At 43.7% G+C, this 12894-nt stretch overlaps 1 protein-coding gene and 1 long non-coding RNA gene across 2 annotated transcripts; both read right to left on the reverse strand.

Moving 5' to 3' along the window:
• Positions 1-69: 69 nt before the first annotated feature.
• Positions 70-1559, reverse strand: LOC143359468 (uncharacterized). The gene is made up of 3 exons (XM_076797407.1): positions 524-1559; positions 347-453; positions 70-300 (listed from the first exon to the last, which is right to left on the reverse strand). Exons 1-3 carry the CDS (start codon positions 1557-1559, stop codon positions 70-72), a joined length of 1374 nt encoding a protein of 457 aa, XP_076653522.1.
• Positions 1560-10325: 8766 nt separating this feature from the next.
• Positions 10326-12145, reverse strand: LOC143359451 (uncharacterized). Its single transcript, XR_013083120.1, has 3 exons — positions 11481-12145; positions 11178-11418; positions 10326-10868 (listed from the first exon to the last, which is right to left on the reverse strand). It is a non-coding gene; the product is annotated as an uncharacterized LOC143359451 (long non-coding RNA).
• Positions 12146-12894: the final 749 nt, after the last annotated feature.

A 12894-nucleotide genomic window follows, 5' to 3' on the forward strand; every position in this document is an offset into this window, starting at 1 on the left:
TACCGCTTGTGCAGAGTCGTCTCTCCAGAGAATGCGCAGCCAATCTTGGTCGTCAGGATGGACTGAGATCTATCTGAACATCTTGACGATGTCCGTCGAGAATGCCACCCTGAAGAGGCGCCATGGTGTGATGATCGCCCAGAGGTCGCTCTGCAGCTTCGGTCCAGGCAACAACTCGTCGTTGAGGGACCGGCCTGCGATCGACGCAGCTGAGGCGTTGAAGACCACGCGGATCTTCTTCTTCCCATCAATCTCCTTCCATACTGCATGGTGCGGGATGTAGGAACCAGGATCTCGTTCCTGGAGAGGGGCATCTGCGAGGTCCATGTGCCCCAGGCGGCTGTACTCCCGCATGAAGGCCACGTAGTGGTTCCTGAGCTGCTAATCCCGTGCTCGTCTGGTCTCGGCGCTGAGGAGCATCCTGAATTCCCGTCGGTGGTCGCTCCTCCTCCCCTAAAAGGTAAACGATCAACATACCGACCGGTATGATCCCGAAACGTCGTGTCCTTGAACAGCTGTTCACATTTCAGGTCCTCCGGTGACAGCGGCTGAGACGACGGTACTTCCTCGATCTCCCAGAACCGTCGAAGATCGGGTAACGGCTCCTGGCAGCTCACGTGGTGGACACGGGTCTTCCTTACGGACGAGGTCTCCTCTCCAACGGGACCGATCAGCGTCCATCCAAACGGTGTTCGCACTGCGACTGATGTTCCGGCCGGTCCGACCTTTCGCTCCCGGAACAAAAGTCCGCAAACGTCGGCACCGAGAAGCACATCCACGTGCGCCGGGTTGGCAAATTCCGGATCGGCCAATGGCAGTCCTTGGATGTGGGACCAGTACTGCAGCACCACCTGCTTTGAGGGCGTGGGGGCGACCAAGGATTTGGTCACCAATGTCTCCAGATCCATCTGGAACCCAGGATCAATCGGGGAACGGAGGCTTACCTGGACTTCGGACCGAGCAGTCCCCACGGCGGTACCCTGGTAGCCCGTCAACGATACCCGCACCGCCCTTTTCCGCAGCCGTAGCGTTTGAGCGGCCCACTCGCTGAGGAAGGACGTCTCAGAGCCAGAATCAAGGAGGGCTCGTACCAGGAGAGTCTGGCCGTCTGGAGCCTCGAGCTGGACCTTTGCAGTGGCTAGAGGGATCCCCTGGTGAGTCTTCACAGCGTGGATGGCGGCTATCTCGACCGACTCCGAAGGTGTTCGATCCTCGACGACGTAGGCGTCGTGGATCGTCGTGTGGTGCTGCTGTCCGCAGACCCAGCACCGATTGGTAGAGGGGCATTGAGATAGTCGGTGTCCAGTCGCGAGGCACGAAAGACAGAGCCCTTTGGACACGACCAAGTCACGACGTTTCTCAGCCGATAACCCTTTATAACGCTTGCAGGATCCCATGGCGTGGTTTCCCGAGCAGAGTGAGCACGTGCGACCGCCCTTCCCCTTCGACTTCGTTTCCTCCACCTTGACGGCCAGCAGGTGACGGCTGACTGAGGCAGACCCACCACGACTGGAGAAACTGTCCGATTTCGAGGGTTGAGGCGACTCTAACCTTCGCATGGACGTGAGAGCGGTTCTCCAGGAAGTCTTCCAGCGCCTGAAATTCCGGTACGGCGGTAGGATCGACGAGGGTGGCCTCCCACGCTAACCGAGTCGTCTCGTCCAGCTTCTCCGTTGGCAGGAAAACGAACCATTCGTCCCACTCCTCAACGGGCTTTCCAAGTGCCTCGAATGACTGCTGTATCTGTCGAAAGTCGTCGACGAGACTGTGCAGCTTCTCCGGTCAGGCACGACTTGAGGTAATTGAGCTTCGACACCTTCGACAAACGGGCCTTGTTATGGACAGCCGCTTTAAACTGGTCCCGAAAGCTTTCCCACTGGAGGAGGTCGCCAGAAAAGGTCGGCAGGAGAAGTCTCGGCAGCTTCGTGTCTGACTCCGTATCCGGAACTGCACCTGTTGTGTTCGCGCGCGGTCGGCGAGGACAAAGAAGTCCGTTAGCGCGTTCAAATGTACGGGACCGTTGGAGGTCTAGTTGCACCTGCAATTTGCCCAAAATCTAGGGTATTCGAAGCACGGTCGACTAACGGGTGACGGATCCCTTAGCTTCTCGACGCTGCGCTTTCGCATCTGCGGATTCTGAACACGTTATCGCAACGGCACGCACGAGGGTCGAGATCCCTTGTTTCCGCGCGTATATTCGACGAACGTGAACGAATTCGATCCGGCTCGAAGGACCAATGTTTTAGATATACGGGCATTTACAAAATGAAACGTTACCGATACTCTAAGGTAGATGTAAAAAGCGGGGTACCGACGAAACGATTACGTAAATCTACACATAGGTGAGAACTCCGAAATCGAATGTCGTTTGTGCGTGTCAATAGACGAACTGAACGATCAGCTGGGCGCGTCGATCCACCGCATCCGCTCCCCACGCCGCGACGGCGAGGCCCGAGCTGCTCGATCCACCCTGGAGCTCGCGGGGAGCGGTGGAACGGTGCGGGGCCGACGGCGCGCCGGGCTGATCGACAGATCGAAGTCATATTTATTACTAGTTAAAATACATACAGAGTTAACACTTGAAGTGATATTTACAATAAAGATTTATAATAAAGTAAAATCTCGAACAAACATAAAAACATAAATTGACAATAATGCTCGATTCTCCATCTGCTTACATTGTAGGGTGTTGGTCGGTCAACGATAATTTACTGTAATAGCGACCTTACAATCATCTTATACTTTTTGTCAAAATTTCACTTTCTATTTAAATTAGTTTGTTATTGAAACTCATTGGTAGTTTTAAATAGTACTTGAAATACTTTAAGTGATATTGAAATGTGGGAATATTACAATTTGGAATATACAGGGGGAGAGATGGAAAAAGATAGGAAGTGCAAGGTACAACATGTGGTACGGGAGGGTGAAGGGAGAAGGGTTACCAGGGTACCTGAAGAAGGGGTGGGGAGAGAACATGTGGCAAAGGGTGGCCAGGTACAGGTTGGGAAACGAGATGAGAGGTGGAAAGTATTGGTTGGAGGAGGAGAAGAAAGTATGTAGGGTATGTGGGTGGGAGGAGGAAACGTGGGAGCACGTGTGGGAAGTGTGTATGGGAGGGGCTGAGGGGTGAGGTTGGCAGGGGATGGTGGGGGAAGTATTAGGGGATGAAGGAGAAGGAGAGGAATGGATGAGGAAGGTGGATGATTGGAGGAAGAGCATGAATGGAAGAGGTATAGGAGAGGAAGTATAAGGAGAGAATGCATAGGAATGGAGCGAAAGAGAGAGCAGCCGGAAGAGGAGGTCCAGGAGGCGGGAGAAGGATGGGTGAGGTGTAGGGATGGGGGAGATCAGAGAAGCATGTGGGTGTGAGAGAGGGAAAAATAAGAACGCGGCGGATATTAGTGTAAGATCGCTCTCTCTCTCTCTCTCTCTCTCTCTCTCTCTCTCTCTCTCTGTGTGGCGTGTTTTTAAGATAAGTTTAGTTAAGTTAGGGTAAGTTAGGATAAGTCTAAGGTTAAGATTAGGGTAAGAGCGAGCGAAAGCGGGAGATGTAACTAAAATTGTAACCCCGAGGGGAATCAATAAATGATATACATACAATTTGGAATATTTCGTCGTTAAATAGCCTAGCCGGACGAGGTAGTAAAAAATGCCCCATTCGATTTTTGGTCAACTTTTTCCAATTAATTGCATGCAAAAATTTTGAAAAAACCTGACGAATTGCGGTTATTGATATTCATATTTGAGAATTTCTACATACGTTGTAACGCGCGCGCCAGTCTCTGACGGCTCTGTCCTCGTTATAGCATTCCTACACGGCTCCGAAAATTATTCGAAGTCGAATAAACCGCCGAATAAAGACACAGATGAAAATGAACACTTTATTCAACGCTAAAGATGAATCGCTCAACCCAATAAAAAATTATCTTTATTCGTCGAATAAATTCATTACGCGTGGAATAGAGATAACATAATTATTTTTATTTGACGCGTAACAAATCATTTTTTTATCTTTTATTCGCAGTTTGAAATGTCTATTTCAATAAAAATTTGCCCATCTTTGCTTCTACAATTATATTATTTTATATTATATTAATTCATCCACGTGATTCTCTCTCAAACTCTATACTATTCGGAATAGTATGTTAAATAAACGCTACTCTGGTTTTCAACATATTTCTGTTCCCACAGATCGATTCTTCGAACAATTATCTATAAAAAAAGTGTAAGGAAATAATGCTTGTTCATGAAATATTTTTAAATTACAAATTAAGGTATCTCATATGAAATTTGAAGTAGAAATTGATTTTCCTAAAATTATGCTTTAATCGTTTCTTACGTAAAATATTTTTACGAATTTTTTGTCCTTGATATTAGTTTTACTTTCAATATTTTAAATCTTAAAAAGCAACACTAAAAAAAATATCTGTTTAATTCGAATACGGTCGTCGGAGAATGTAACATTTGATAATCGATATGGTTCCGTGATGATCCACCTTCTCACCAATGAGAATTTCCTTAGTGGCCTTCTGTATCGACGAGTTACCGTCGTTGGCCTTCTGTTTCTTACTCCAACCAAAATCTATCCTAGAGGGCAGTAGAAATCACCGTATTTTTCGAGCGACACATTCTCCCGTAAGGCTGGCAGTCTTTATATTGTTACGTCCCGCGGTTGGTTACGCGATGGTAAAGACGCTTCGCGATTTTACCGCGGAGAGACGCTTCAAAATTACAACCATTTGGCTCACTCGACTCGTACGTTCGAAGTCTAGCCGGGTCCACGGTTCCACGTAGATATGTAGATATGCTACTCACCAACAGTCCTGGACAGATTGCAAGAAACAGAGACAGATGGGGCAGCCGTGCTCCCTCGGATTGGCTACGGAGAATAGGTCGGTGTCCTTGTCCCTCTTAGGTCGATGGCTCTCTCTCTCTGAAGATGTTGGTCCTGATGCTGCGCGGCCGCGAGATGGTGCAGACGTTCGCCGAATGGATTGGATTGTTAGACACGAGAGGGCGAAACAACTGGCGTAAATAGTGGTTACAACCGGCGCGACGCGGCACTCTCTTGCGCGGGATTGGCGGGTAATAAATGGCAGGATTTGAATGGTTAACACTAAATATATATATTCAAAGAAGTAGTTGGAATACAAAGACTCTTAATACTAAATATTGGAACAGCTAGATATAATAAGAGGTAGTAACGTTTGAAATGGAAACGCGAGATGTTGACGCGACCAGGTCGCGGGTGAAAACCGACTTCCTCGGGAATTGTCCAGACCTCTTTCGCTCGGAGATCGCGTGGAGGGGCGCGTGACGTATTACGCGTCGTAGTCTGGCTCGCTAGAGCGCGGTGACGTAATGTCACGCATCTTGGCGCGCCTCGGAGATGGGGAATACGGGACTTGGAATTCTATGTGATGTAATGTAGTGGCTATCTATATATTATACAACTTATGACCTAACGCGACATCTAGTTATAACCAAACACAACATCCCGACGGCGCGACATCCATTCAGAAGCTAACGCAACATGTCGATAGGCGTGACATCTAGTTATAACCTAGCGCAGCAACACGTCGGCAGACGTGACAATATATATCTCGTCGGTGACACGGTTCTGTTCCAGGAAAGACGACACGGTTCTGTTCCAGGAAAGACGACACGGTTCTGTGCCATGATAAGGCTAAGCAGATGTCAGCACTATATCGGGAACGCCGAAAACCCGGGCGTGAGCACTCTCCTATCCTCTCTGATATGATCTATATCTTCATTATCGTGGCCACATTCACATATTGTATAATTTGTAGGGAGTATAGTTGACTCCCTAGTGCATCCGCTAGGCGACGCAGTGAGCGCCAATACATAATAGCAGAACTCAAGGTGTCTAGGGATTTTCCCCTAGACCACAGTCTCTTTGAATCTGCCGCCGAGAGCAGATGCGAATAAAGTTTCTCTTGTCAACACTCACGAGTCTAGTTTCTTTCCTTCATCGTAGGTCCAATACCTACACAAGCCATAATAAAATTTTCTGTGCCGATACGCGTAGCAGTGATTTCCATCCAGTTTCCGGTTTCCCGGCGGTAGTAGGCCTCAGTCTGGCAATCCACTAGACCGTAAACCTACACAACTGGTTTTCTTACGCCCTCTACGCTGACGAACGATAAATGTTGGAACTAGATCCACAAAAATGATCAAATCAAAATTATATAAAGACTGCCATCCCCCGTGTTAAACTGCGAGTCTCAAAGTGGGTCCCAGGTGGGAACTTTTATTCGTTATTCGAAATTTTTATTTAGATAAATATTTTGCCCAACTCTGGTCGGAGAATGTAACATTTGATAATCGATATGGGTCCGCGATGATTCACCTTCTCACCGATTAGAATTTCCTTAGTGGTCTTCTGCACCGACGAAATACCGTCGTTGGCCTTCTGTTTCTTACTCCAGCCAAAATCTATCCTAGAGGGCGGTAGAAATCACCGTATTTTTCGAGCGACACATTCTCCCGTAAGGCTGGCAGTCTTCCTAAATATCTGGTCGGTGTCCAGACAAAAAGATGATGCAGGTTCTGGTCCAGGCTAAAAATTAGTCTAGGGGGCAGCACTATACCGGGGACACTAAAATCCCGGGCATCAGCACTCTCATTTCATCTCTGCCGGCACTCTCATTTCATCTCTGCCGGACTCGGTCGACTAACCTCTTCTCCTCGGCAATCTCCTATTCCTGTCTCTTAGACAATTTCTCAAATTCTCAATAAAGTCTTTTTTGCCTTTCCCTATATTTTAAGTAAATATCTTCAGAGTCTCAAATAGCCGATCGCAGGTTAACAGTGCCTCAACAAGATCATTCATCGGACGCCTGGGCCCATGTGGCCCTAGGCTTGAGTGAAGCCATCATGACTTCCAAAAGTTCTACTCCCATGGGAACAAGCACGGCTGAATCTAACTCAAGTAATAAGAGAAAATCTGTAGACATGTTTCTCCCATCCCCTGGAATAGTAGGTAAGATTCAGGATAAAACGTCAGACTCTTCCTCTGCGAAGAGAAGACGCGAGCCTCCCATAGTCAATCTATATCCAACTTCACATAAAGGCCCGGCTTTTGTCTCCGCTATATTTGACAAAAATACGGTGAAAGAAAGGAATTCCCAGAATGCCCTTATGCTGGCCAAAGCTCTGAATAAAGTCAACCAAGGGGTAGAGGAAATCAGACCGGAAGGGTTTGGAAGGTTTTCAATCAAATTTAAATCATCTATTGAAGCAAACCAATTTATTAAAACTAACAAACCAGATCTTGAAGGGGTAAACACTTTTATACCCAAATTCAGGACTACCAGAAGAGGTATCATCAAAGGCTGGTCTACTGATTGCGAATTAGAAGACATAATTAATCATTCTGACTCTCCAGTTCCTATTCTGAATGCACGTAGGCTTAATAGGAGAATTAAAGACTCTCAAAACGGGAATTGGTCGTGGGTTCCAAGTGAGTCAGTCGTTCTTACCTTTGAGGGTACCGTATTACCAGACAATATCAAATTATACAACCTCATTCTCACACCGGTCGAGCTTTACATTGAACCTATCAAAATCTGCTATGGTTGCTTTCAATTTGATCATACCAACAAATTCTGCCGGAGTCCAAAAATATGTAGAAATTGTGGGTCAGTAGGTCATAACCTATTGGATTGTCCAAATAAGGATTCGCCATCCTGCGTACACTGTAAGGAAAATCACCCTACTCTTCATCCAGACTGTACTGCCCTGAAATCTAAGAGAGAAATTAACACAAAAATGAATTTATTAAACATTAGCTTCTTCGAAGCCCGTCAACTAGTTTTGGGTAACTCCAGGATTTCTTCCAGATCTCAGTTTGCAGCGACCAAAGAAAACTTCCCCCCACTTAAAATTAAAAGTCAAGCAGATATCGTTAACTTAAAGTCAATTGGCGGTCAACAAAGCCCTTCTTCCTCTCCCTCCGTTTGGACTCAGTCCGCTCCCTCCATCTCCCCAATAAACTCCACCAGAAAACCCCCTAATCTATCCTCCAGTCTTCTCAATGCATCCAGATTATGCTCTTCAATGAAGGATTATTCATCCAAACCGATTCAATCCTCCTCTTCCCCCTCTGCACTTATCAATAAAAAATTGCCTAATTCTCCCTTATCCTCCTCCCTTCCTCCATCTTCACCCACACCTTCTAACTCGAACTCAACTCTCGATTTACAGCCTCCCCCAAACAGAAAAATCACTCAGGTCTCAATTAAACAATATAAGCCTTCTATATCGTTGAAAAAAACTAATATATCTTGATTTCTAAACATTTTATTATGGATAACCCCCTTAGAATCACACTTTGGAATTGTAGGAGCATTCTAAGTAAGAAAGTTGAGATCACTAGCTTAGCTGCTAGATCAGATATTATAGTATGTACAGAAACTTGGCTCAATCCACAATTAAAATTCTCTGTCGCAGGATTTAACATAGTCAGGAAGGATCGCCTTGTTGGCAAGGGAGGCGGCATTGCCATCCTCATTGCCAAAGACCTTAAGTACGATATTTTGAATTCTATTGTACATAACGACCCTCATACAGAAACCTGTTGTGTTCAGATTACGAACACTGAATGTAAGATAGTCTTAGCAGCATGTTACAGACCCCCTTTCGGTAGATTATCCACTGTCCACTGGGAATCCTTTGTCCAAAATATCAAAGACATTGGTCCGTTTTTAATAATGGGGGACTTCAATGCTCACCACCCAGAATGGAATTGCTCCAAAATAGATGGACCGGGCAGAAACCTTCTTCAAGCGATTGACAACCACAACATAGACATATTGAACTATAACCTATCCTCCCACTATGATATGCGTAACAACACCTCAAGCAATCTTGATCTTATACTGGCCCCTAGAAGTCTCTCAGATTCCCTGTTCATAGCACAGGAAGAAGATCCACTCGGTTCTGACCACTTTCCTCTTCTCATCAAACTTAAAACCTCTAGACACCTTTACTCCAAGTTAACCAACAGATTATCCTCCACAAGAACCGACTGGGAAAAATATAGTAACCTTATGGATAACCACATTGAGTCAGCTCTTCGTCAAGGAGAAACTTCAGTTCTTGAGAATTGCACCTGGTTTTCAGAATGTATGAGAGACTCTATTCTCGAATGTTCCCCTCGCAGGAAGCATGTCCTCAACCACCTTCACAGGAATCCTGTCCCATGGTGGGACCCAGAATGTGACAAAGCGGTAAGACTGAGAAAGGCTCTTTTCAAAAAATGGAAACACCAGTCCTCCTCTCTGAATTGGGATAATTACAAAAGACAAGTAGCCATCACCAAGAAGCTCCTTCAAAAGAAAAAAAGAGATAATTTTAGAGACTTCGCTTCCAGCCTATCACATAGGACCTCTATATCTCATCTATGGAACCACATAAAGATTTTAAAAAACAAATGGACTCTTACGAGAAGCACAGAAGTTGTAGATTCAGATTTCATCAACCTTCAAAAACAGGTGGCTATAAATAAAATATCCCCGCCGTGGGTCCCTGTCAATCCTTCAATCAATCTGGTAGTCTCTCCTAATCAATTCTTGGACTCTCCTTTCAACTTAGTGGAATTCAACTGTGCAATAGAACGAGCCAACCCTAATTCATCTCCCGGTCTGGACGGATTAGATTATAAATCGATTAAATACCTTTCCACCAAATGTAGACTTTACCTGTTAGATATTTACAACGAAATCTTTCAATCAAACAGGATACCAGAAGAATGGATCAGGAGCCAGATCCTGCTTATTAAAAAGTCAGATAATAAAAGTTTCCGACCCATTTCCCTGACATCTTGTATGTGCAAAATTATGGAAAGAATGATCAATAATAGATTACAGTGGTGGTGTGAAAGTACCAATCGGATACCTCATTCCCAATCTGGATTCAGGAAAGGACGATCATGCATTGACAACATCTTTAACCTTTCTGCTTACATTAGAACAGGATTTGCTCTCAAACAAGTTACATCGGCTGCATTCCTAGATATCTGTTCGGCTTATGACAACGTTCAATGGAATATTCTTTTGAAAAAACTCTGTGAAATAGGTATTCCTATTAATACTCTGAGCTTTATAGCCAATTGGTCTTACTGCTGTTTTGCTAGCTCTCCAAGCTTCCAAGGAGTGAGGACAATATACAAAGGCCTGCCACAAGGCGGGGTATTAAGCCCTTTGCTGTATAACCTTTACGTGGCCGATATATTTAAAGGTGTCCCTAAGGAAGTCCACATATCCCAGTTTGCTGATGACATCGCCCTTTACTTTCGTAACTATGCTTTAAATGATGCTAAAAGATCTATCGAAAAGGCTCTAAAAGAGGTTAACAGAAATTTAGTTAAAATAGGACTCGATCTTTCTTTAGAGAAAACCAACTTTATGGTTTTCAACAATAGAAATATGCCTATTGGCCGCACCCTTTTCCAAGTAGGTCAGCTCCTGATACCAGATTCAGACAATGTAAAGTTTTTGGGGATTCATCTAGATCCCAGGCTATCCTTCGAAACCCATATTCTCTATCTTCACAAAAGATGCTCCTCCACAATGAACATTATTAAATTTTTAAGAGGCGTTTGGTGGGGCGCCCACCCGGAAACTCTTATTCTTCTTTACAAGTCTCTAATCAGATCTAGACTTGATTACGCGGCTCATGTTTACTTCCCTAGCAATCTGTCATTGATCTCCAAACTTGAATCGATTCAGGCTCGCGCTATCAAACTGTCCCTGGGTCTCAGAATGTCATCTCCAACAAATGTTGTTCTATCTGAATCCAAAATTCCTTATCTTCAAAACAGAGCTTCATACCTAGGAAAATCCCATCTAACGAAAATCATTTCCAATGTCAACCACATCTCCAATAGATATATCAAAGATCTATTGGAGGCTATTTCCTTAGACCCTAACAATTCGGCCCTTGGAAAGTCTAAGATCCTCGTTAAATGCATATTAGAAACTCAAAATGTTAACGACATTTGTCACAAAGCTTCCAACTTTCCATGCATAACCTCATCTTATAATTCCACAACTTATCAAGCTCCGTGTGATCTCAACTTAGGTCGCATTTTACAAAGATCCCCAGCACCCAACACCGAATTCATTGAGTATATTGGAAATCATTATAACAATCACCTATGCATATTTACGGATGGATCCAAAGTGAAAGGTGGGATATCGACAGGAGCAGCAGTTGTCTGCCTGGAGAAACAGACATATCTCCCTATTAGTATTAATCCGACAGCTTCTGTCTTCACAGCAGAGTGTGCAGCTATTTCTCAGGCCATAGACATCTTTTACTATAGCGAAAGGCCATTAGCAATCTGCTCAGACTCTCTCAGTGCTATAATAAGTCTTCAGAGCCCCACTATGAGCTCTAAAACAAATTTTCATATCGTAGACATTAAACACAAAATTATTGATTTGGCCTCTGCACACCACAATGACAAACATGTTATATTTATCTGGATTCCCTCTCATTGTGGGATACAAGGGAATGAATTAGCTGACCAACTTGCTAAAGAGGCCACCAATAAGCCTCACTCACCCCTACACAAGATCCCCTACACAGATTTTAGAGATTTACATAAGGAAGATATGTGGAAAGAATTCTTGGCTCATCTTAGTTCAATATTTAATAACAAAGGTGTTCTTTATTGGCAAAAATTCTTCAAACCTCAAAAATCACCTTGGTATAGCGGTTACGATCTGCCAAGAGATTTTATAGTTCGATTTGGTAGAATGAGAACAAACCATGTTAATACCCGAGAATCTCTGGCGAGATTTAAGATGGTTCCTGATTCATCTTGTGAGTGTTCTCATCCCGTTCAAGATATTGACCATCTCTTATGGCATTGTCCCCTGCGTTCTAAAGGAAGACAGGAAATGATTCAAAGTTTGATATCCATCGTCAATACCAATCCCGTTTCGATCGATATCTTCCTTAATAATGTAAATATAAAAGCCTTGTATATAATCAGAGACTTCTGTATGATTAACAATATCAATGTTTAACAGAGAGGATGTATTAGTTAGTATCTCTGAGTTAGTCTTTTTATAGTTGTTAATTTTTAACATGTTTGTTAGTTAGTAAGAGTATGTTTTTACAAATGCGGATGTATGTATGTGTTTTCGTGCGCTTATGGATGTACTCAGTTTTGCATTATAATATATGAATTATTTGATTAGATGTAGAAGTGACATTTCCAATTTTATAATTAATTAGTCTTAGGTCAATATTTTTTGAATGTATGCGGAATAATTGTTGTATGAGAGGCGTATTGTCTGTTACTTATTATCAGCACTAATTTCTTTATGTATGTCCGCTGATAGGCCAGAACTGGCCTAATGCGTAATAAATAAAAAAAAAATTTCATCTCTGCCGGTACCAGAGAGAGCTGTAACACGCTGAGCAGGATCAGAGCCAATCATTACAACTTAGCAAGTTCCCTAGCTAGGAAAAATTATATAAATTATACAACATGTGAATATGGCCACGATAATGAAGTTATAGATCATATCATATAGAGTTGTCCTATTTACACAGGGAAAAAGAGGAAAGTTAATGAGAACCTTTGCTAAAAAGGATATAGAACTAGAAGAGGAAGTTATTAGTATATTAAAAAAGATAGACGAGTCCATTTTGAGGGCAATAGCAGTATTTTTAACACAAATAGACAGAGCAATCTAAACGTACCTCTAGAGAAGAGAAAACGAAAATTGGAGTACAAGTATTATTTCTTAGTTCAGAGCATTTGTTATATTTCTATATATTTTATATATGTTTGGGTAGATGCGCGGATTATTGGTGTTGAATATTGATTATATAATGGATAAAATAAGGTGAAAGGAG

The sequence above is a fragment of the Halictus rubicundus genome, chromosome 12 (genome assembly GCF_050948215.1).
Source record: "Halictus rubicundus isolate RS-2024b chromosome 12, iyHalRubi1_principal, whole genome shotgun sequence".
NCBI classification, from domain to species: domain Eukaryota; kingdom Metazoa; phylum Arthropoda; class Insecta; order Hymenoptera; family Halictidae; genus Halictus; species Halictus rubicundus.

Excerpts from the sequence above, each read along its gene's own strand:
- LOC143359468 (XM_076797407.1), bottom strand. The coding sequence starts at position 1,559 with ATGCGAAGGTTAGAGTCGCCTCAACCCTCGAAATCGGACAGTTTCTCC. Across the intron at positions 454-523 it reads GTCACCGGAGGACCTGAAAT|GGGAGGAGGAGCGACCACCG; the intron begins GTGAACAGCTGT and ends TTTACCTTTTAG. Across the intron at positions 301-346 it reads TACGTGGCCTTCATGCGGGA|GAACGAGATCCTGGTTCCTA; the intron begins GTACAGCCGCCT and ends GCCCCTCTCCAG.